At 43.4% G+C, this 21,543-nt stretch overlaps 1 protein-coding gene across 3 annotated transcripts in view; it reads right to left on the bottom strand.

Moving 5' to 3' along the window:
- Positions 1-21,543, bottom strand: part of FRMD4A (FERM domain containing 4A) — a 351,201-nt gene that overhangs the window by 195,795 nt on the left and 133,863 nt on the right. Inside the window, exon 1 of one of the 3 annotated variants that reach the window (XM_052681193.1) lies at positions 8,335-8,726. The exons of the other annotated variants lie outside the window; for them this stretch is intronic. Coding sequence (XP_052537153.1) covers positions 8,335-8,400 — 66 coding nt within the window. The 5' untranslated portion in view covers positions 8,401-8,726. Of the gene's footprint in view, positions 1-8,334; positions 8,727-21,543 lie in introns of those variants that run through there. 3 annotated transcript variants of the gene reach the window in all.

Here is a 21,543-nt window from a genome sequence, read left to right as displayed (position 1 = left end):
GTGACTCCATCACCTCCCTGGGCAGCTTGTGCCAATGCCTCACTGCTCCTTCTGAGAAGTATTATGTAAAATCTGACCTGAACCTTTCCTGGTGCAATTTGAAGCTATTATCTCACTGTTACCCGGGAGCACAGGCCAACCCCCACCTCACCACAACATCTTTTCAGGTGATTGCAGAGAGCAATAATGTCTCCTCGAGCCTCTTCTTCTCCATACTGAACAACCCAGTTCAGCTGCTCCCCATCAGACTTGTGCTCCATATCCCTCACAGCTTTGTTGCCCTTCTCCAGACACACTCCAGGGCCTCAATACTTTTTTGTAGTGAAGGCACCCAAAACTGAGCACGTACAGAGGGAACGGACATTATATATCCATGGAGCCTCAGGAGTAATCACATCTGGGAACTCACTGATTACATGCCTTTGAGAAAACGATTTGGGCTGTCAGATTGGAGACTGCTTTGACAAGTGTCAGAAAGCAAAACACATCGTCTCCAAACAGAGCACTGTGTTTAAACCTGTTTGAAAGAGGCTAAGGTGGGTATGGCTTTTAGTGAAAGCTGAAGCCTAGATGTGGACACTCCATAAAATGTCTTCAGGAAAGGGGTAAAGCAATCTGCACCCCTCCTCTTCTTCTACTGCTTCAGAAGCTGCCTCCATCTCACCTCCTACTCTCCTTCCTATGTCCTGCGCATGGTCCTTACGGGGGAAAATATTCCAGCCTCTGCATGCAGAAGGATGGGCTGCTGGCAAAGCCTGGCCAGAAGAACAGCAGCAGAGGGCAAATGAGGCCTCAGCTCAATGGAAGGACATTTCCCCTGAGTTTTGGTGTGCTGGTAGGTTGACTCTTTTCCCACATAACTCAGAGAGAAAGTAATTAATTAGGGAGGGAACTTGCCTGACCCCACTGCCCTTGAGACACGCCCCTGTAAACATCACCAATGGACTGGAGAGGCCGCCTCTGACTTCCAGGGCTTATATAAACAAAAGAAGAGAGATTTGGCAACAGCACCACGTTCCCACATCTTGCATGTGTAGCAGAGGCTGAATGAGATGTGTAGGACAGCAGTCGTGCACTCAGCTGGTATATGACTGTAATATTTCTGCAAGGGAACTGGGATTTTGCAAATCCTGGTGACTAGAGGGGAATGGGTGTATACTCAGTGCATTCTCATTACCAAGTCCTAAAATGTTAGCGAGTTATTCTTGTGTAGTACTCAGTAATGCCAATTTGCTCCAGTTCCTGAAGAAATTAAGGTTTGCTCAGAGCGGCATGGAAGGTACTCAGCCTTGAGCTAATGTAAGCCTTAAACAGGATATGCCACATCTGGACTATGTCAAACACGGTGAAGATAAATGCCTCTTTGTGCTGTGTAATTTTCTCTCTTTTCAAACTTTATCTTTCTTACACTGTTTTGATTAATCTTAATACACTGCAGGAAAGTGGATGTAAAGGAAGGAGGGAGAGTTATGGTGCCTTTAATACAGAAAGCCACATTGGTAGCAGAGAGGCCATCAAATCTCTTAAGAAAGGAGGGAAATAGAAGACTCCTGAGAGACATTTGGATATTTTTAAGCCTTGTCAGAACAGGTAAGCAGCCTCTCAGCCAAATTTTCTTTGTAGCTGTATGGAATATAGATGATTGTTCTCTCAGTGAGGACAAAACTGCATTTGCAGAAAACCAAAGGAGGAACAGATAACACTGGCAAAATACAAAAAGAATTTGTTACGTTCCGAGCTGTGTAGATCTGTGTGAACAGATGAAGAAATGTGATAAGTTTGTTTGGTTTTCTGGATCTTCTGCCTTGGGGTCACTCTCCGTAATTCTTATCAGCTTTTAATGGAAATATCTTAGAAATATCGTCAGCTCTTCTCTGCCTACTAAGCTGCCTCATTTGTAAGGAACATCTGGAGCAGCATTTACCTCCTCTAACTTTGGCTGTCTTTATGTGAGCTTGTCATCTGCACTTCTTTTGTCATCAGTGAAAAGAAATGGGTACCTGCAGGGTTTGAAGCACCAAGCCTACTCTAGCTGCCTACATGAGTGACAGTGGATGATATCTAAAAGTGTTAATGTGTCCTCACTGGCTATAGAATATGCTTGACAAATGGCCACTCTTGGTCTGTCTCTCCCAGTTACTAGATGTAGTGTTGTATTTATTTACTGTGCCTTTACTTGCTGGTATTCCCACACTTTTACTCCCAGCTCATCATTCTGTATTTCTGTATTTTTCAGTGTAAGCAAGGAAATCTGGACTTCTCTCCACAAAGCAATTCTACTCCAAAAAGACTTTCTGAGGGTCAGCAGCCTGACCTGACTCACATAAGAGAGGTTAGGAGCTATCTGTAGTTGACTGCAGTGTGCACAGGGCTGCAGCACAACCACTGTGGCTGTTCTGCTCCAGAACTCTTCGTGACAGCTGTACACTCAGGTCCCTCCATGGGGTTAAAAAAATTTGTCTACAAATTCATAAAATAGCATATGAATCCAAAGATACCACTTCTGGGCCAGGAAATCCCTGAATGCAGATAACTGGTAGTGGGAAGATAGTATTTACCCTGTTATTCCATTCTTCCGTAGGCCCCTGATGTTGGCTTCTCAACACAATGCTGGATTGGTGATTTGTTGGAAAGACCTGTTATGATCATTTTTATGTTCTTATTTCTAGAAGCGTCTCTCTAAACAAAACCTCAGGAATAGTTACCTAATGGGATCTCTTTCATCTCATACTGCTGAGAATTCTCAACTGTGACTGTAGGTTAGGGTACCTGATTCTACTTCTACTCACTCTACTGGCAATATTCATAACTCCTGCAAGTCATATGCTGAGTATAAACTGGAGGATTTTGCTTTTTCTAGAGAGATATACCTATTATGCTGCAGAAGATGAGTTTAGCATACTCAGGTTTTCTTTATTCATGATTTGTGACTGCTCCAAGTACAGACTTCCTTCTTGCTTCTTGATTAGCAAGTTCTAGCAGCCTAGCAAAGTCGCACAATTTATTACTGCTGTAGAGGTTAATGGATCATTTTACATGTTGATAATGTCTTATTATTGCCTTGGTTATTAAAATGAATGTAGCTCAGACACCAGGACTCGGTAGTAACTTCAAGCATGTTTATTTGATTACAGAAAGGATGAAAAATGCAGTGTGCAGAGTGCAGTTGGTGGTTGAAACAAATTCATTACAACCACTTATTACACCCAACCATCTTTTTTGCACCCTGCAAATTACCCTTCTTTTCCACACATTGCCTGTATTGACCATGAGAATGGCTATTGTTTATCAGTATTGATGGTGTGAGAAAAAAAAGAGGTTAATGGTGTGATTGCTGCAAGAATGGACCAAGAATAACAACTACCTATGCTAGAGCATGCCAGAAGTAGATGCAAAGGTACATCTCACCCTTGGCACTGAAGATCTCCATCCTAAACATTCATAGTCTGGATTATTCAGCTTCTGTGTTGAAGTACTATAAATCACCACATTGGAATTACGGAAGTTAGATTTCTGCTCTTTTTTATCTGGGATGGTGCTGCTTAATTTTCTTCATATCCTTTTTGTCTGTTTCCCTGTCTGCAAAACGATGAGGAAAAGAGTTGTATCATATCACAGCTGCTTTTGTTGCGCTTCTCTATTGTTACTGAAAATCAGGTTACTTAAATGTTCCTCCATTGACAGTTCAGCTTCAGGGGCGGCAATCCATGGGCATCACTTCAAATCCTTATAGGAACAAGCTGGCATGGTCTGCCTGGGTGTGCCAAGGTGTTCATGGAACACTGCCTTCTTGTGCCACCATCTGGTCAAGGGAACTGACCCTCATTTTGAAGTCTCAAAGGTTGGAGTTTGATGCCTGCTCCTTCAAAGACTCATCTTTAGATTGGTCTGGGCACAAGAGTTTGAGTCAGACCTTATTTCCTGTTCATAACTAGCTGGCAGAAGAATGAGTACGTGCAGCATCCCAGGTATTTTCCTCTGACGTTCTCTGACTAAGTTATGATATTACAAACAGAAATTAAGTTTCATGTCCTTGTTATTTTGCTGCTACCTCTGCCAGGACTTGGCAGAAGGGAGAAGAGCAGCTGTTTCTCAGGGTGATGAAGGAGGCTGGGGCATCACTAATCTTGTTTTTTTTTCTGCCTTGACTGCAACATTCACCCAAAGCAAAGTAAGCACAGCCCAACCACATGTAAGGAAGTCCTCATGAATGTCACTTTAATCAAATAGGCTCCTGAATATTTAAGCATGCATATGTATATATATGTATGTATTTGTATGTATGTGTATTTATGGGGGGGGTAGAGGGGGTGGCTATAAGAAAGAAAGGGACAAATACTCTAGCAGGGTCTGTTGTGATAGGATAAGGGAAAATGGTTCCAAACAGGGGAGATTTAGATTGGAGATAAGGAAGAAGTTTTTTACAATAAGGGTGGTGATGCACTGGAACAGGTTGCCTAGAGATGTGGTGGATGCTGATCTAGCTGTAGGTGCCCCTGTTCACTGCATACCTGAAGGTTCTGCGGTGTCTGTCCCCACATGGCCTCCCTGCTTTGGCCCCATCTCCCTGCCTGGGTTTGCAGAGACAGCCAAGTCCCACCTCACTCAGCAGCTCGGTGGCAGCCCGCTGGTGATGACAGCTAATTAAGAAATGTCATGTCAGAGGCTTCCCTTTTATCTTGTCTCATAGAGACCAGAAAAGCTTTCCAACACTTTTTGATAATGGGGGAAAGGAAGCATTAGTGCAGCAACAGCAGCTTTTCTGATAGCAAGCTGACAATGTGGCGAGTACAGGATGTCCTGGAAGGATGTGGCAGCTCATGCCAAGGGGGTGCAAATCTTTACTCAAACTCACACACACACATAGGGCTGAATTCATTCCAGATGAGTTCTTGCAGGACTAATTAACTAAAATCCTTGTCAAGTGAAAAACTGGCCAAACTCTACAGCCTTCACTCGATATTCCTGCTGTAGACAAATGCTATCAAGGTAGGTTAGCTTAAGCTGAGGAAGGATTTTTTCTTTAGAAACAAATGGTTACTTCTCATTTGTTGTCTGCTATAGCCTTTCTCTCTTCACTCTGATACAGTGGGCTTGTTGGTTTGGCACAAGATGTTAAAGCAGGTGTCTACTGGTCTGGGAGTAGGTTACTGGTTCTGCAGTCCAACATCCATTAAAAATAGTTTTTTTTCTAAGGAAAAAAAAGACAAGAACAAGGCTCCAAAGACCACAGATTCCCACTTTTATAAGTAATTGCTTGGTTTGGAGCAATGGAAGGCATCACAGACTTGGAAAGAACATTACAGTGATAGATCGCTCATTCAGCAATAAACCTAACACAGATGAAGATGCATTGGCTGGAACAACCTTTGAGATCATTCCCAGGAGGGTCCTGTCACCTGGCAGCCTACTTGCCTGTAGCCTGTTCAGTCCTGTTGGTCTGGCCCCATTCTCCTAACCCAAATATCAGTCTTACTGGTAACGGCAAAATGCTTGGTAATGGGTTAACAACCTTCAACAAACCTGGCAACTAGAATGATCTATAACAGACAGAGCTTTGTATTTTGCCCTTCCTTCATACTGAGTTGTAGATATTATTTTTAGCATCATTCAATGGGCAGGTGGTTTAAGATCAAACGCCGCCACAAGGCAAGGCAATGTATGAGTAAAGCCTGAAAATCATGTCTGACAGAATGATCCCCCATTTGGGATATTAGTTCTCACTTATCCAGAATTCTTTCTGCTTTAGTTCTCAGGTAGTAGATAGATTTTAGAAGAATCCAGCCAGTGGAAAACTTGATTGCTCATAAGGGAGTAGTTATTTCCTTGATTTGCTGTAGGCTGGATTAGATTCACAGCCCTGATAGTGAGCCCAGATAGGCTATCACTGCTGAACATTAAGGCATCAGTCTCTACAGAGGAAGAAGAGGGATGAGGAAGCACAAAGCCCACACTGCGGCTCTGTGTCCCTGCACAATGCTGTACAGACACCCAGCTCTTCCAGAGCCAGCTGGGGGTCTGACACAGCATGGCACTGCACGATGCATGGCACACACATGTCCCTTCATTGCAGTTTTATCTGTGACTGCAGTGTCCCAGCTGGGGAAGTGTCATTAGGTTTCTGGAATTACACATTTGAGAGACTAGCTCAAAACTATCTGAGAAAACAGGCATTCATTTCATGGACTGAGGCCACTTGCAGCTGTGAAGAATTTTGGCCATTCAGCATCTAAAAGGGGGGCTACTGCCAAGAATGGGGCAGACTCTTCAGCAGGGTAGGACAGTGGCAAATGGTTTCAAACTAAAAGATGGGAATCTGAGATTGGATATAAAGAAAAGTTTTTTACCATAAGAGTACTGAAGCACTGGCACAAGTTGCCCAGAGGTGATGAATGCCCCATCCATGCACTCAAGACCAGGCTGGTCTGGGCTCCGAACACCTGATCTAACTGTAGGCATCGTTGTGCATTGCAGGGGAGTTGGACTAGATGATCTTTAAAAGTCCCCTTCAAATCATTCTCTGATTTTATCATTTAGCCCATATTTTATTTTATCTACTGTAAATTACAAGAAAAAAATAAACTAAACTAAAAATCCCCACCAGAAGAAAGACTTTTGCATGGAAGTAAGACATGGACAAAAGAACGGACAAAGACTAGATATAGTTTCAAAACAGTGTGCATGATGGGACGTAAAAAAGACAGAGAAGGAACGATTCCCTGTGACTTCTTTGGTGGCTCCCAGAAGAGCAAGAGGCTTTTCCTGCCCTTCAAACACAACCATATGAATGTAGGAATCAGCTTTGGCTCACAGTGGCCTCAGACAACTCAGACATCCCTGGGTTCCTAAATCCTGGCAGTCTCTCAGATGCTGCTTGGAGTGATAAAATCCCTTTAATCACCCACTGTTCAGAGGCACCTGTCCCAAGGAGGAGGGGGCTTTCAGACTCCTCACCTTCTAGCACCCAGCTTGACAAAGTGATGCCAAGCTACAAATAGCACAATAGGCCTCATGGTGCCAAGCTTATGCTGCAGTAGCCCAAAGGAAGCCCCGTCCACTTCCCACACACAGCAACTTTCACACTGTGCTGCTGTCATGAGGTGCAGACACAGCACCTTCTCTTGCACAGGGGTTTACACCCTAGTTTTTCTGTAAACAGGGCTTTTAACTGTGTTTTTCTCTAGGGTGTTGGGGAGAGCAGTTGAATGCACAAAGGTAATACACTTTAAATATATTCGTATCTTACTGCCCTGAGAGCATATTAGTATTTCATCCCCCCTAAAAAAGGCTTTGACAGGACAATCCCCAGGTGTTTCCTCTACCCCATCTCAGCAACCTGTAGGAAGGGCAATAGGGCACCCTCCAAAAGGCTGTGTAGAGCAGCTCGTATCCCTTTCTCCCATAGTACAGATGGGCACCTCCGTACCAGCACCACAGGCTGCAAAGCTGGCAAGCCCTCCTGCTCTTTGCTTTTGTGGTTAATGCCTGAGATTCCTCATGAGTAGACCTTGAAATCTGAAGCATTTCATTTAAAGGATGACTAAATGAGCTCTTGTGAAAATTCAGAATGTCACTCGCCATTTTATTTTATAATAGATTGAATTCACAAATGCATAAATTACCTTGGCATGACCTTTTTTGAAAGAGACAAATTTCCTGACATGCTCCTCATTCTTGTTTTTCTCCCACAAAATCCCCAAAACTTCCAAAACGCAGCTGTCTCCGGCTATGGCAGAGAGCACGAGGCTGTGTTTGAAAAATCAGGAGTCTCTTTTGAAATGTTTAAAAAATCTTAAGGAATTTCAATGATTTCAAAGAAGCAATTCTAGATTAGCAGTACTTTAAAGTGTGTGACATAGCCAGGAGGAACAACTTGATGTTTTCAAAACACTTATGCTTGTTCTTTCAGCTCTAACTAACCCAAAACTCAAACTATTGAAAGACTATAACCTCACAGCTATCAAAATCCCCAAGCCAAAGACACTTGGTGCTAAGCAATTACACAGCTTAACACTTCTCAGTGCACTCCTTTTGCTCCTCAAACTGTTCTGACTCAAACTGTCCCCCTTTGCATGTGCTTCACCAGCACTGTAGGTGACACACAAAACGAGTGCAAAGCCTATCCTGCCCTGAAGTCATGCTGTTCCACTTTACACGTTGCCATTTGCAGTAGAGGCTTTGCTGTACCACAAGGCTGCTAGCGCCGCATCCACTGCTAAGCAGGAGATGTGAAGGAATTAAGCCAGTGCAACCCTAGCACACACCATTAACTTTGCATACTGCCTTCTGGATTGCTAGCATCCTGCATTAAATAGGAAATTGTAGCTTACTTACGAATACATCCATTAGTAGGTGCTCCAGCGTCACTTCAATATCCTCTAATTTAGCTGCTAAAGTCATTGTGAAGTCAGAGAAGAGTCCTCAGGAGTCCCAATCCAAGCTGTGTGCAGCCAGAGCTAATTCTTAAGCTGTAGCAAATGAGTTTTGCACAGATAAAGAAAACCCGAGCAATCAAAATACAGCATCTGAGTGCAGATGATGTCTGGACTCGGTGCTGGCTGTCAGTCCTGCTTGCGGGACTGAGGATTATTCCATGTGTGCAAAATGGAAGCAGAAGCTGCAGTGTGTGTGCTGCTTCCCTTTCAGAGCTTCACAGTCAGAAACATGGAGTTATATCTGGGAAACCACAACAGAGGGAGGGAGAGACACACAGAGGGAGAGAGAGGGGAGGAATGGAATAAACCGCTTTTGACGATGACTGATATTTATAGGACTACTTGTTTTTGACTCCAGTCCATTTCTCTGTTCATTTCTGACCTTTCACAAATGGCTCAGCACACTGGAGCGTATTGTAGAGTGGGGGCAGCAGGTCCTGCAGAAGTTGGCTGTGACCAGCACTGGGCCAATTCACACAAGCGCACCATCAATAGCTCTTTGTCAGAGCATATCAGGCTCTGCTCTGTAGCAAGTGACAGGGGAGAGCACAGACGTGTAAAAAACAAGGAAACAAAAGTTGTTTGGATGCTAATTATTTCTTAAGGGTATTAATAGATTCCCTTACCCATTCCCCAAGGCGTCAGCTACAGTAAGTGCTGGGTGACTGCTGGGGTTGTGTACGAAGGGGAAAAAACTCACATAATCCTAGAGATTTGGACCCTGCGAAATCACTGGCACCCCTCTGAGATGTCCTCACGCTGCTCAGCCCCTCAGCTCTGCAGCATCCCCGTAGAGGTAGCCAAGCTCTTTCCAGGGCAAGACTCTTCCTTTTATATATTTATGGAAGGTTAAAGCATGATCCTAAGTATTTGGTCTTCCTGCATACATCTGCTCCTACTTAAGTCAATGGAGGAAAGGTGACATTGCTGTTTGCTGAGCATTTCTTGGCTGCAGCTCTCATTGTACTTCATGTAGCAGTAATATATGGATGGATCTGGATCCCATCGAAGCTAAATCCAGTGGGAATTTCTTCAAGGATTTTCATTAATGATGGCTTGTAACCAAATAGAACAGAAACCAAAGCAAAAAAAGGACAAATACTGGAAGACTTGGTAAGAAATGGTACTGAAATCTCCTAGGACCCTAGACTGGGCCAGTTTCACCAAACTGCTTTCCATGGTACCGCATTACTCTGCCAAAGTCTTTTATATTTGTTTAATAAGTACATGCAGTATGAAATTTCAGAGTGAAATTGTGCATGTGATGTATTCCAGACACCAGGAAAGAAATCCAAACAACCCACAGAAGTCTGCCCTACAGGTTTCAGAAACTGAAGATCAGTATTATTTATAAAGGTGTTAGATGGATGGAGTTGATGGAGCTTAGAGAGACCTCAAGTCATAAATTCTAACTAAATGTCCTTAGAGTTATAGCTGAAATCACATTTTCAAACATCTAGCATCAGCATCTGAACAGTAGCTGCCTTTGATGGTAGAGTTTTACTAGACAACAACGTGACAGACCATTTGGGACATGATATGATGGATAGTTCCAATAGCAAGGAAGAGCATGTAATTCATTTTCCGGATGGACCAGCTCTCATCTGCACAACGCCCTGCATCAGATAATAAGTTGGTTGCTCCAGAAATAAAGCCAGCACAGGACACGTGCCTGCTGCAGAGCAAGGCAGTTCATCATGCACATGCCACCCTTTCATTAAAGATTTGACAAAGTGTCTGTGTTCACCAGTCGGAGCAGAGGGGTATTTTAATGAGCACGAAATATGTTGGGAGGGTGCTGCACTGGAGGTGGTAAAAACTCAGGGAACTGTATTCAGAGAGTCACAGAATCATTGAAGTTGGAAAGACAAATAATGTTATCTGGTCTGACCATCAGCCCATGCCTGCCATGGCTCTAGACCACGTTACTCAATGCGACATCTGCTCTTTTCTTGAAAATCTCCAGGGCTGTAGTATGATGATGGGTAAGCTGGCATGCAAGGCGCCATGTGGGTTTTCCTGAAGACAGTTGCACAGTGATCTGCTCTCTGGAAAGTATTTGCAGAAGAAGGCCTGACTGCTGGTAAGCTTTCATCTCCTCTGACTCGTGGAAATTCAGATATCTCAGTAAGCTTCTACAGCTTACACAAGAGCCTGCTGGGTACAAGAACTCTGGCTGTAATTTAGCAGTTCCCCCATCTCTGCTCCACAACAAGCAGTGCTCAAGCCGCTTGAGCTTGAATATGCTTGTGAATATGAGTTAACAGAGATCCACGAGGACTGAATTATGCATTTATCTGCCCCTAACTGACACTACTGTCTAACCAGTCTGATCACAACAAGAACTGTACTGGAACTGCACTGTACTGGAAGTGACTGATCATTTCTTCCCTTTACACACCCATCATTGATTTCACAAAGGCTGTGTGTTAACTGCTGAAGCATGTGATTAAATATCTTTTTCTGTGGGATCTCTCTGGGCAATAACTCAGGGTGACCACGTCACTTGTTCCCTTGACTATCCCTGTATCTGTGTTGCATTGGTCACAGAGATAAACAGGAGACGTCTTCCAGGGTCAGAACACTGTGTGCACATGACAGATTCTTTGATACCAACACAGGCTCATTTTTCCCTTCACAAAGATGAATTTTAATATTTCAAAAGCAATGGAGAAGATAGTGGCAGGCACAAGAAAATGGCTTTGGAGGACACATAATGGTTTCCCTGATTGCCAGTCTAGAAACGGTTGGCCCTAAAGGCAGCACTGGTGATGACAAGGAGGTAGAAGGGCTTGCAGATTCTCACCCAGATGAAGATGTAAGTGGCCTGTGATTTCCATTATCATACAAGTAAATATCAGACAGATTATTCTCTCTGAGATGCACCATCTCTTAACCTCTTGCACTCTTAATATTCAGCATAGCAATTCTTTTGCTGATGAGTATTAGCTGTCTTTAGAGAAGGTCAGAAATGTGGTCAGAAAATGCTGTTGATTGAAAAATTTGTTTTCTGGAAGTAAGTTCTGTGGAATTTCCCAAGTCCCAGACTGCATGGTATGTTGTGACTAAATGTTTCAGATTCAGAACTAAACACAATGAGGCAATACTCTAAACTTTAGAAAATATGTAGAGGATGAGAAAAAAAGAGCATGACTCTTCATTGTCATGGATAGCACAAATGAGAACCACAGAACTGGGTCTAAACAGAATGTTTTCACACACAACAAAGATCAGGGACATCTGACTCTATCCCGTTGACTCTCTTCCAACTCTCAGTTTAACCTGGCTTACCCCAAATGACCTTTCTTATGGAAACAGCCACCAAAATACAATAAACTGAATTTAGCTGAGCTCTCCAGGGATTATTCCTAAACCCTCTGTGGAAGTGTGCATGTGTATGATGGGCACACAAAAATGAGATTTCATGTAATAGTGAAAAGCTCTAACTTGGTCAACTCTTTAATGCAGTAAACCCAAACAGTTTATTAGATAAATCATTATTTCTATCTTTGCTAATGCCTGAGAATTTATTATGTTGGCCTCTGCAAGAATGAGACCTCTTCTATTTAAAGCAGAGTATCCATCTGACAACACACCACAGTATTTCTGCAGAACAGGATGTTCTTCTACACCCACATTTTTCCACTCACTTCCTTCCTAGTTTTCTTCTGCCTTTTGGGAAAACAAGAAAAGAGCTGAAAAGTGAAGACTTTTGGAATATTTTTTTGCTAAAATTAGATTTTTCAAAAGTCTTTCAGAATTTTTTCAAAGATGAAATGTTATGCATGGACACTCTGAGTCCCAGAATTGTTTTCCTAGGACAATTTCAGGGATGGTGTGGTTGGTAATGGTAGGAAGAAGTCACTCTGCTACTGATTGCTGAAGGGTTGGCTTGCAGACAGGGGTGCTAACACCAGAAGAGAAATTTTAGTGGGTAAAGCCAAAAACAGACAAGAAAGGGTTAAGAGCAGATCTGAGCTTAATTAGTCCCAGGATGTTATGCTTGGACTGGCCCAGCTTACAAAGAATGGAGCTGAGGAGTCTGATGAGTACAGACAGATTATTTTTACACATGGCAAGAAGTGTGCTTTGGTCATGTAACCCACCAGGGAAGGAACCCGGGATCACCTCCACTGATTTAGCAAGGGCACAATTGTAAATGTGGATTATGAATGTGTGTGATAAATGTGGGTGAAGACCACTTTGGGGCATAGTCTTTCCCAGCCCGTGGAAATGATATGCAATGGAAAGTCAGCTGCAGGCAGACAAGCCATGTTTCTAACTGAAAAATAAGGAACTTTTTGAACTCTGCTGTAAATAATCAAGGTGAGGGTTTGAAAAAGTCCTTTTGGACTTCTACACTTTATTTTTTTCCCCTATTTTCTCTTCTGTTCAGAGCAAATAATAGCTGTACTGCAACAAAGCATGAATCTATTCTTTCTGGGGGTAGTGAAGTTGGAGGTCTTGTCCTCTTGGTAAGCTTGAAAGACAGGGAAACATCAAACTTCTGAAACTCTCCTTCCAGTTTCAGCTTTCCTCCCATACAAAAAATATGGTGGGCGTAGAAATACATCCACCTGATTCCTCCAGGTGGACTGCAGTAATCCTCTGACTGTAGCTGATGGTGAATCATAGTATCTTCCAGCTGGCCAAGAGTGCTGCCATCTGCCTCCATCATGGTTCAGGGAGCTATAAGTCAACCTCATCTTTTAGTAATTTTCAATGTCTGCTGAAGGTCTGGGTGATAATTTTTACAATGAATGTATTAACCTAATGCTGCATCAGAGGGCAAAGATCAGCTTCTGGTCCAATCTCAGAGCTATATCCAGGGTGAAATGCAACAAATTCATGTAAAGAAGGAATCTAGCTCTGACTATGATGGTTGGACCAGGTGATATGATGGTTGGACTAGATGATCTTAGTGGTCTTTTCTGACCTTAATGAGTCTTTGATTTATGACTCAGTATCTCCAGAAGAGATTCCTGTGAACCTCAAATCTGTGCAATTAAGGCAACAAGGACATTTCCTTTTGAGTTTCTGCAGGCATCTGAGATTGAATGCATGCTTCTTTATCTGAGAAATGAGGAAGCACAGTTTTCAGGTGATATGGTGATATTCAAGGACAAAGGCCTGCAGCAAGGCATGATGAGTGTAAGTGAATGAGCAATAAAGCAGCAAATTAAATTTAATGTAGCCAAACTTGGAGTAATGTTCACAGCAGGAAAAATGTACTGAACTTCACATATAAAATTACGGGTTCTTGGCTCACTCAGGAGAAAGATGTTGAGATTATTGTAGTTCTATGAAATGTCACTTAATTGCTCAGTAGTAGTGGAATAAACAAATTAAATATTAACAGTTACCAAGGGACAAGAAGAAGAGGGAATTTTATCATGCCACCAAATAAAACCAGGGTTCACTCACATCTTGAAGAGTATCTACTGATCCCTTTTCTCCAGAAATAATATAGTGAAAACTCAAGGAAGGGCAATAACTATAATTCGAAGTGTTTTTTTTTTTAAAGAGGTCCATATAAAGAAATTACTAAATAAGCAAGATGAACTTTGGTCTGGGAAAGCAAAGATGCTTGAGGGATAAGTGAAGGAGATCTATGGAATGAGGGTGAGTGAGGTTTAACATGAGCAAGTATAAAGTCTTGCAACTGAAACTCTTCTCTGAGAAGTTCTTTATGAAGACCTTTGAATCCAAGAATATAGCAGTGTCACAGACTCTGTGATGATGCCAGGTATTTAGATACTACTGATGAATTGCATGGAAGGTATATGCATGATCAAGTGGTAGAAGTGATGATACACTGGTTGCTGATCAATAGCTTAATCAACTTACAATTGTGACCAAGAGCTGCTTGTCTGTGTTGTAGCACGTGTGGTATTTTAAAAATAAATTATTTCTGAAGAGAGTTTTATGCACCTTTATTTCCCTCTATTTATAAGTCTTCTCTTTTTCCTAAAGGGATGGAACTCCATGGAGGGGAATGTACTTTGACTTGGAGCAGTATTGATTCTGTCCATCCTCTCGCTCTTAATGGGATGGAGAAGTTATTTTTTGCAGCGGATGGCTTTGCCAGGCCAGGGCTGGCCAGCACCATCAGATGAAGAATGTATGTGGGAGTCCCACTCCTGACCTCCTGTCCGCAGTGAGATTGGCATAACTCCGTAACGCAGGAAAAGTGCCTCTTCCACACGACAACAAGATAAACGTTTTGATAAGAAAGTCCCCAGATGGGAAACACCAGCAGCCCTGAGATATTAAAAAGAAAGAAAAGATGACTGGAGTCGAGCTGCCCAGGCAGGTTTAGCATTAGGACTCGCTCCAGCCCTTTTACAGCCCTGAGCTTGGATGTATCTGTTTTATGAAGCAAGCTTAGTGTCAGTAAAATGGAGTCTGGGATCACACTGCCTCTGAAGAGTCCCAGGTGCCGTGCAGTGCTCAGCTTTCATGTTTAAAAATCACAGCTATAATTTCTGTTTTATTGTTGCTGTATTCAACCAGCATCCCATCTTCTTCGTGAGCACGGCTGCTGCTTTCTGTTTTTACTGTCCCCTTTGCATTGCTCTCTCCTTGCTGGGTGGTCCCTCTTTCCCTACAGGGCCCACACCACTCTCTGCAGCAAAGACATTGTTTTATTTTCATGATCTGAGTGCCCTGAAAGCCATCCTGTGGCTGGAAGGCATCTGTCTCCTGTCCTTCTCACATCCACTCTCATTTGAAGGCCGCTTTTGGAAGTGGAGAGGAAACCTCAACTTTTCTCTCTGACTTTCCCCAGGGACAGAAAGGGCAATGAAGATGGATGACAGTGGTGTCCTTTCATCTTCTACACAGATGAGCTGAGCTAGTGGTGCTCATATGGGTCTGGGCTGTTTAAGCCAGAGAAATAGGGTTGTGGCCAAGGAGAACCTGCAGGAATCAAGACTCCCATATGTCCTCAAATCTGTCTCCAGGACAGCAATTTATGCAACACAGTTCATGTAAAAACACAAAGAAAATATCCCCTTTTCTAATTCTACTTTTCTCAGCCTCACCATTCAATGTCCCAATGCATTTTGCTTACAGAGGTTGTGGATGCCCCATCTCTGGAGATGTTTAAAGGCCAGACTGGAAAACCTAATCTAGCACTTGATCCAGTGCTTGGAAACCCTGCCCATGGCAGAGGGATTGGAACTGGATGATCTTTGAGGTTCTTTCTGATTCAAGCCATTCTATGATCCTAGAATCTCTCCTCACTTCACTGAAGCATCACCCATTTGTCTCTGGGCCCTTGCATTTCTGAAGGTGACCTGCTGGGTAAGGCTCCCATACTGCTGCCACCTTCTTAGGAGATTGCTGTGCTATGCATGTGACCAGAGATGTCCAGATGCCACTGAGTCACATGAGACCATTATTCAGCTTGCTGGGATCCCCCTTCAACTTCTCTCCTTTTTGCAGCAAATCAGCTGCATTATTAAAATGATTAAAAATAGACTGAGCTCACCCAAGACTGCATCTATAATGGATCAATTGCTTTTTATACATTTTTGGATCCCTACAGTGCTGCTTTGTCATGTCACTTGCAGTCGTTTGGGTGAGATCTTGAAATAATAGGCACATTCAAGAGATATAAATATAGCTGTTTATTGCCTTAAAATGGGTCTGCAGAAAAATCACAGCCCCAGCTTCAGGTACTTGGCAGTTAAATCTTCTCCCTCTGTCCTTTCTCTCATGGACCTGGATCAAATGCTGGACTTTGCAACTTGGAGAATGCTTTATCTTAAGATATAGGCTCTATTTCTGCTGCATAAAATTGATTGCTTTCTAGGCCACTGACTTAATCAGTCCTTGGTGTTAGCTTGGATTTGATTCCAGTATGAAATAGTACAGAGTTAACATTGAAAAGCAGCAGTACAGTGAAATAAAAATAAATGTGCTGCATTGTGCAGCTTAACGGGGTGTTAATTTCTTCGGAGCGCATAAATAGGAGGCACAGAGCACATCTGTTTGCTGGCACTGCATTGGGGAAGGGGAAATTTGGAGTTTTGTAACAGGGACAGGCTGAACTTTGTTCCATGTTTTGCAGTGCTGCACAAAGTCTCCTCTGTAGAATATCCAGTTAATTACAAATGATATTTACAGTCCCCTTGTGATGCATGCCCATATTTCTGCTGTTAGGATTTCTTCAAAGCCTGGCACCACATGAGGGCTGGGGCCCCAGCAAATTATAGTGGTTGGGTTGGAAGGGACCTTAAAGCTCATTCAATTCCCATCACTTGCTGTGGATTGCTTGCCACCCACAGCTCAGGCTGCCCAGGGCCTCACCCAACCTGCCCTTGAGCACCTCCAGGGATGGGGCATCCCATCACCATCCCTATCTACCCTCTGAGTAAAGAATTTCTCCCTCCTATCTAATCTAAACATGCCTCTTTCAATGGTGTTGACAGCTGTCCTCCTCTCCACGCCACTGGTATCCATACAACACCCAGATTTTTACAGAGGGATTATATCACTCATCCACCATTCTGCATTGCCAGGGCTCAACCAGTGAACACAGCACACAGTGTGCTGTTCTCACTGCTCTCCCTGCTTCCTCCTCCAGCTCACTTTGCACAGGGCTCACAGAAATCACCTCCAGGCAATGACAGGACTCTACCTGGACACCACCAATAAGACAGCACGTTTAGCAACATTTGCAATGTTTCTTGCTACATGACATATTAATTTCAGCTTGTGAAGGCTTGATGACTCCAAAAGAACCAATGTCCTATACTTCTAAACCATGCACAACATAAAATGTTGTAGAGATGTCTGGAGATGGAGTAGAGCAGGGATTTTAACCCCCTTATTTATGAGGCTGCACAGTTAATAGCCAGTGGGTGGGAGAACTTCTCCAGAGGCAGACTGGAGCAGAAACCTGCACTCCTTCTGACCACCATTAGAGATCAGGGAGGACACCTTCCAAACTATTCCTGACAGCTCTCAGTACCCCATTTTGAAACGCACAGGATCATAGAATCATCTAGATTGGAAAAGATTTTCAGCATCAAGTCCAAGCATCATCCTGACCTACAGAATTTCACAACAAAACCACGTCCACATCCACACATCTCTTAAATACGTCCAGGAATGGGGACTCACACCAATGCCTGATCACACTCTCTGTGAAGAACTTTTTCTTAATGTTCAATATAAATCTCTCTCTGTTGCAACTTGAGGCCATTTCTTCACCTCCTATCACTTATCACCTGAGAAGAGACCAAAACCTTCCACACTGCAACCTCCTTTTGGGTAGTTACAGAGAGTGATGGAGTCTCCTTTCAACTCCCTCTCCTCCAGAATAAATAACCACAGTTCTCAGCTGCAAAGCAATCTCAAAGCAATCACAGCAAAGCCGTCTTTCATTTAACCTGGCCAGAGGATGTCCCAGAGGTCTCCACCTTTCTTGGAAGAGGTCCTCACCTCCCCATCCTTCTTTCCATCCCCTTCCTTCCTTCATCCTCAGGGCATTTCATCTTTGGGAGAGTCCTTCCACAACTCTAAAACAGAACCCTCTCCCGATTCCCCACTGCACCAGCACCCACCTTCACCCCCACGCTCCCAGCTCACCTTGGGCAGGGGTGCACAGCCCCTGAGCTCAGCCGGCACCCGTGAGTGTCTGCAGAGCCGTGGGAGCTTGCGCCGCATCCTCATGTACTTTTTCATTTCCAACATTTTATTCTCAAGCCCTTCCCTCTATTCTTTTTTACATGTTGCTACTCAGTTGTAAAAGGATGGTATCTGCTCACAGGAAAAAAAAGATGATGAAAGCTAGAGAAACTCCTTGACACACTCCTTATGGCTTTACGTATTCCACTTTGAATTAGGGTGCCAAACTAGGAGAATGACACTGCAGACTTCTGAGGCATTAAAAAAACATGAATCAGACCTCAGCATGATTTTTTTTTTTTTTTTTCCCCTAAAAAACAGGCAGTCTTCAACTATAGAATTAAAAAAAGAAAAGAATACTTTTTGGGTCCTTTCTCTTTGCTCCTACTTTTGCTATAGTTCTTTGTACTTCTTTTCCCAACGCTAGTGAAGGACAAAAATCTTCTGTTTTCATGCCAAGTCTGGTATTGTCAGGTAATGACTTAGTTGGAGGAATCAGGGCTTTAGGAAGGTCTCAGGAACTGTGATACTCCTGGGAATGCCCTTCTCCAAACCAAGTCTGGCATCTGTAAAGGTCCCTCATTGAGCAACCTGCAGGGGGTTGTATTGGCTTATGGCGGCCTTGTTTTGTTCTCCATGGTCAACAGAGATCAACAAGGACTTTTAAAACAAGGCCATTCAGCTCAGTAGGATGAATCCCCTCCTCAAAGCTTTGGTAAGAGCCAAGAGATTGGAAGGGACTCTTTGGTTGGCTCTGCCACTCTGCTATCCTGCCACTACAGGTAGTCCGAGGAAGAGATTTAGTTTGGGAAGAGCCAGAGAACATCTTTTTTATGTCCGTTGTCATCACAAAGTCCACTTTTTGCAGAGCAAAGAGTTGCCAGCACACCTATACAACCAAAAGATGCATTAATTGAATTTCCCAGGTTGATCCAGGAGGCAGACTGGAAGCAACAGGACAATATGATATGGAAAAATGACCTTCTGGTATCAAGTCTAGAGTTTGGTTTACCTCTGGAGATGTGATCAGATCATACAAGACAGGCTTTCTGGAGATAGTAACACCTCCTTAACTGCTTCTGCACTATTGTATGTTCTTCTCCTACCCAAGTGAGACCCCCCAAATGACCTCAAGGAACAAATGACAGATGAAAATAAAAGTACTGAAGCATGGCATAACATGACGTAGAAATAGGTTGAAGAGGCAGCAATCTCCTCCATGGCAGTGCTTGGCTGAAACAATCAGCAGTAATTCTTCCTCATGCCATGGCTCTATGGGGTGGAATAGAGATGACAAATCTGTCACTGATTATGCTCCATTACATCCTCACAGCACTTCCTGTGCTGCCTGCAGGGTAGATATTCTCACTTTGCTTTTAAAGAATTTCAGGTAAAACAGACAGCCAACATCGCTGGCAGCAGCAGCAGCCTGATGTTTTGGTGTTTGATCTTTTCCCTATCCATGTATAAATGCTTAGAGGACCCAGAAATCACCACTTTTCTGGGGCATTTATCAGGAAGATACCTATTAAAAGGACATGGTGCCTGCGCACTATGCTCCTTAGCAAGAATTCTGCTGAAAAAAGAGGTAGGATCCAAACCCTGTGGATCAACGAGTACCTAGTGGAGCCTATCTGCTATTTCAGATGAACTCTAGGAGCTCAGCAGTTTGGATGTCACATGTTTCTCTGCAGATTGTCTCTTCTCTCTTTCCCATATGAAGCAGCACTCAGCCCAAAGGCTCCAGCCAAAGCTTTCTGTCCCAGAGCTGTCTGCCTGCATGCCAGCTCTGCCTTGCTCTCTAAGTGTCCTCTAGCTACCCAAGAGAAGCCTGAATGCTCCTTGATGAGTTCAACAGGGGACAAATGGAAAGCACTTGCAGGGAGTGCCTCTGGAAATATAGCTAATGCTCGCTCCAGGGTGACAGGTTTTGATCTCCCGGGTAACCCTGACAGATCCATCAGGAGGCACTTAGTTATAAAACCCCAAGACCTCTGCAAAGGAACCCCTGTGTTTGTGCTGTTCTGAAATGTCTAGTTAATGTAAAAGTGAAAAAAAAAGAAAAAAAGAAAAAAAAAGGCAACATAATGGGCCTCTTTAGAGGGGTCTTAGGCACTTAGTGGAAAGCAGGATGCCAAGGTCTGTATAATTAAATTGCTAATCTCTCACCAGATCTGGCAGGCTACGTTCACTTGTTAAAAACAGGTTTGAGCCCCACAGCAATCTTTGTTTCAATCCTGGGCTCAAGCCAGTGTCCTTAATTCCTTCAGCCTTGAAGAATTTCCAGCAGTGTTATACTCTTCATCAGAGAGCTGCCCTATAGCAAAGCCCAGACAACAAGTAAAGTCAAGATGACCAACTTATTTGTTAACAAAGAGACTGCTAAAATGACACATGTGCTATGCTCTCTGGTGTGGTCCCTCTCACAACAATGTTCACTCGCATCTTTTTTTTCCTTTCTTTCCATACTTAAGAAACCATCTGTGTGAGGATCCCACCAAACTCAACAAATAAGTCCCATACATGTGAGGTGCCATGCACGTACCTGAGGAAGGACTGTCTTGTTGTCTCCCTATTTTTGCACAGTTTCTACACTGTAAAATAAATACCAAGGCCCAACTGGAACAGGCTGCCCAGGGAAGTCACCATCACTGGAGGTGTTCAAGAAAAGAGTAGTTATGACATTGAGGGACATGGCTCTGTGAACGTGGTGGTGATGGGTCAACAGTTAGACTAGATGATCTTGGAGGTCTTTCCCAACATTAATGACTCTATGAAATCATAGAATCATAGAATGGTTTGGATTGGAAGGGATCTTTAAGATTACCTATTTCCAACCCTTCTGCTATAGGCTGGGACACCACTCTCTAGACCACGTTGCTCACAGCCCCATTCAGTCTGGTCTTGAATGTTTCCAAGAAGGGGGCATTCACAACCTCATTGGGCAACCTGTTCCAGTGTCTCACCCCCCTCTGTGCTGTTTACTAATCAAAAACAATTTTGGGACAATTTTGGAGCTGACACACATTCCTTGATTGTACCTCTCTCCTTCTACAGCATCGAGATTCACCACAGGGACAGAAAGCACATGAGGGCCGCAGTCATTTTGCCAGGAAAAACAGGCAGTTATGGAGGTATATGGTGGGATATTTGGGTTTATTCAGTGGGGAGGACAGAGGCACAAGGGAAAAACAGCCTGGAAATCAAAGTGCTCATCTCTTTGAATGGGGCTGGTCCCCAACAGTTCCTAACAGCCCTCTCACTGATACAGGTGGGCAAAAGGCTCAGAAAGGCAGAGGGGAAGGCAGGTGACATGGGGTGATTAGAGACCCCTAACAAAAAACATGCAGCAAACAGATGGTACATGAATAAAACCTGAGAAAAAAACACTCAAAGAATGCTACATAATGGTTGACACTGCATTCTAGGAGGTCCCTACTGCTTTGGATTGTATCACAAGACTTCAGTGCCA

This window comes from Tympanuchus pallidicinctus, unplaced genomic scaffold (assembly GCF_026119805.1).
Source record: "Tympanuchus pallidicinctus isolate F22 unplaced genomic scaffold, pur_lepc_1.0 scaffold19, whole genome shotgun sequence".
Classification (NCBI taxonomy): domain Eukaryota; kingdom Metazoa; phylum Chordata; class Aves; order Galliformes; family Phasianidae; genus Tympanuchus; species Tympanuchus pallidicinctus.
The sequence above is the reverse complement of the archived record's forward strand: the minus strand, read 5'-3'. Positions and strand labels throughout refer to the sequence as shown.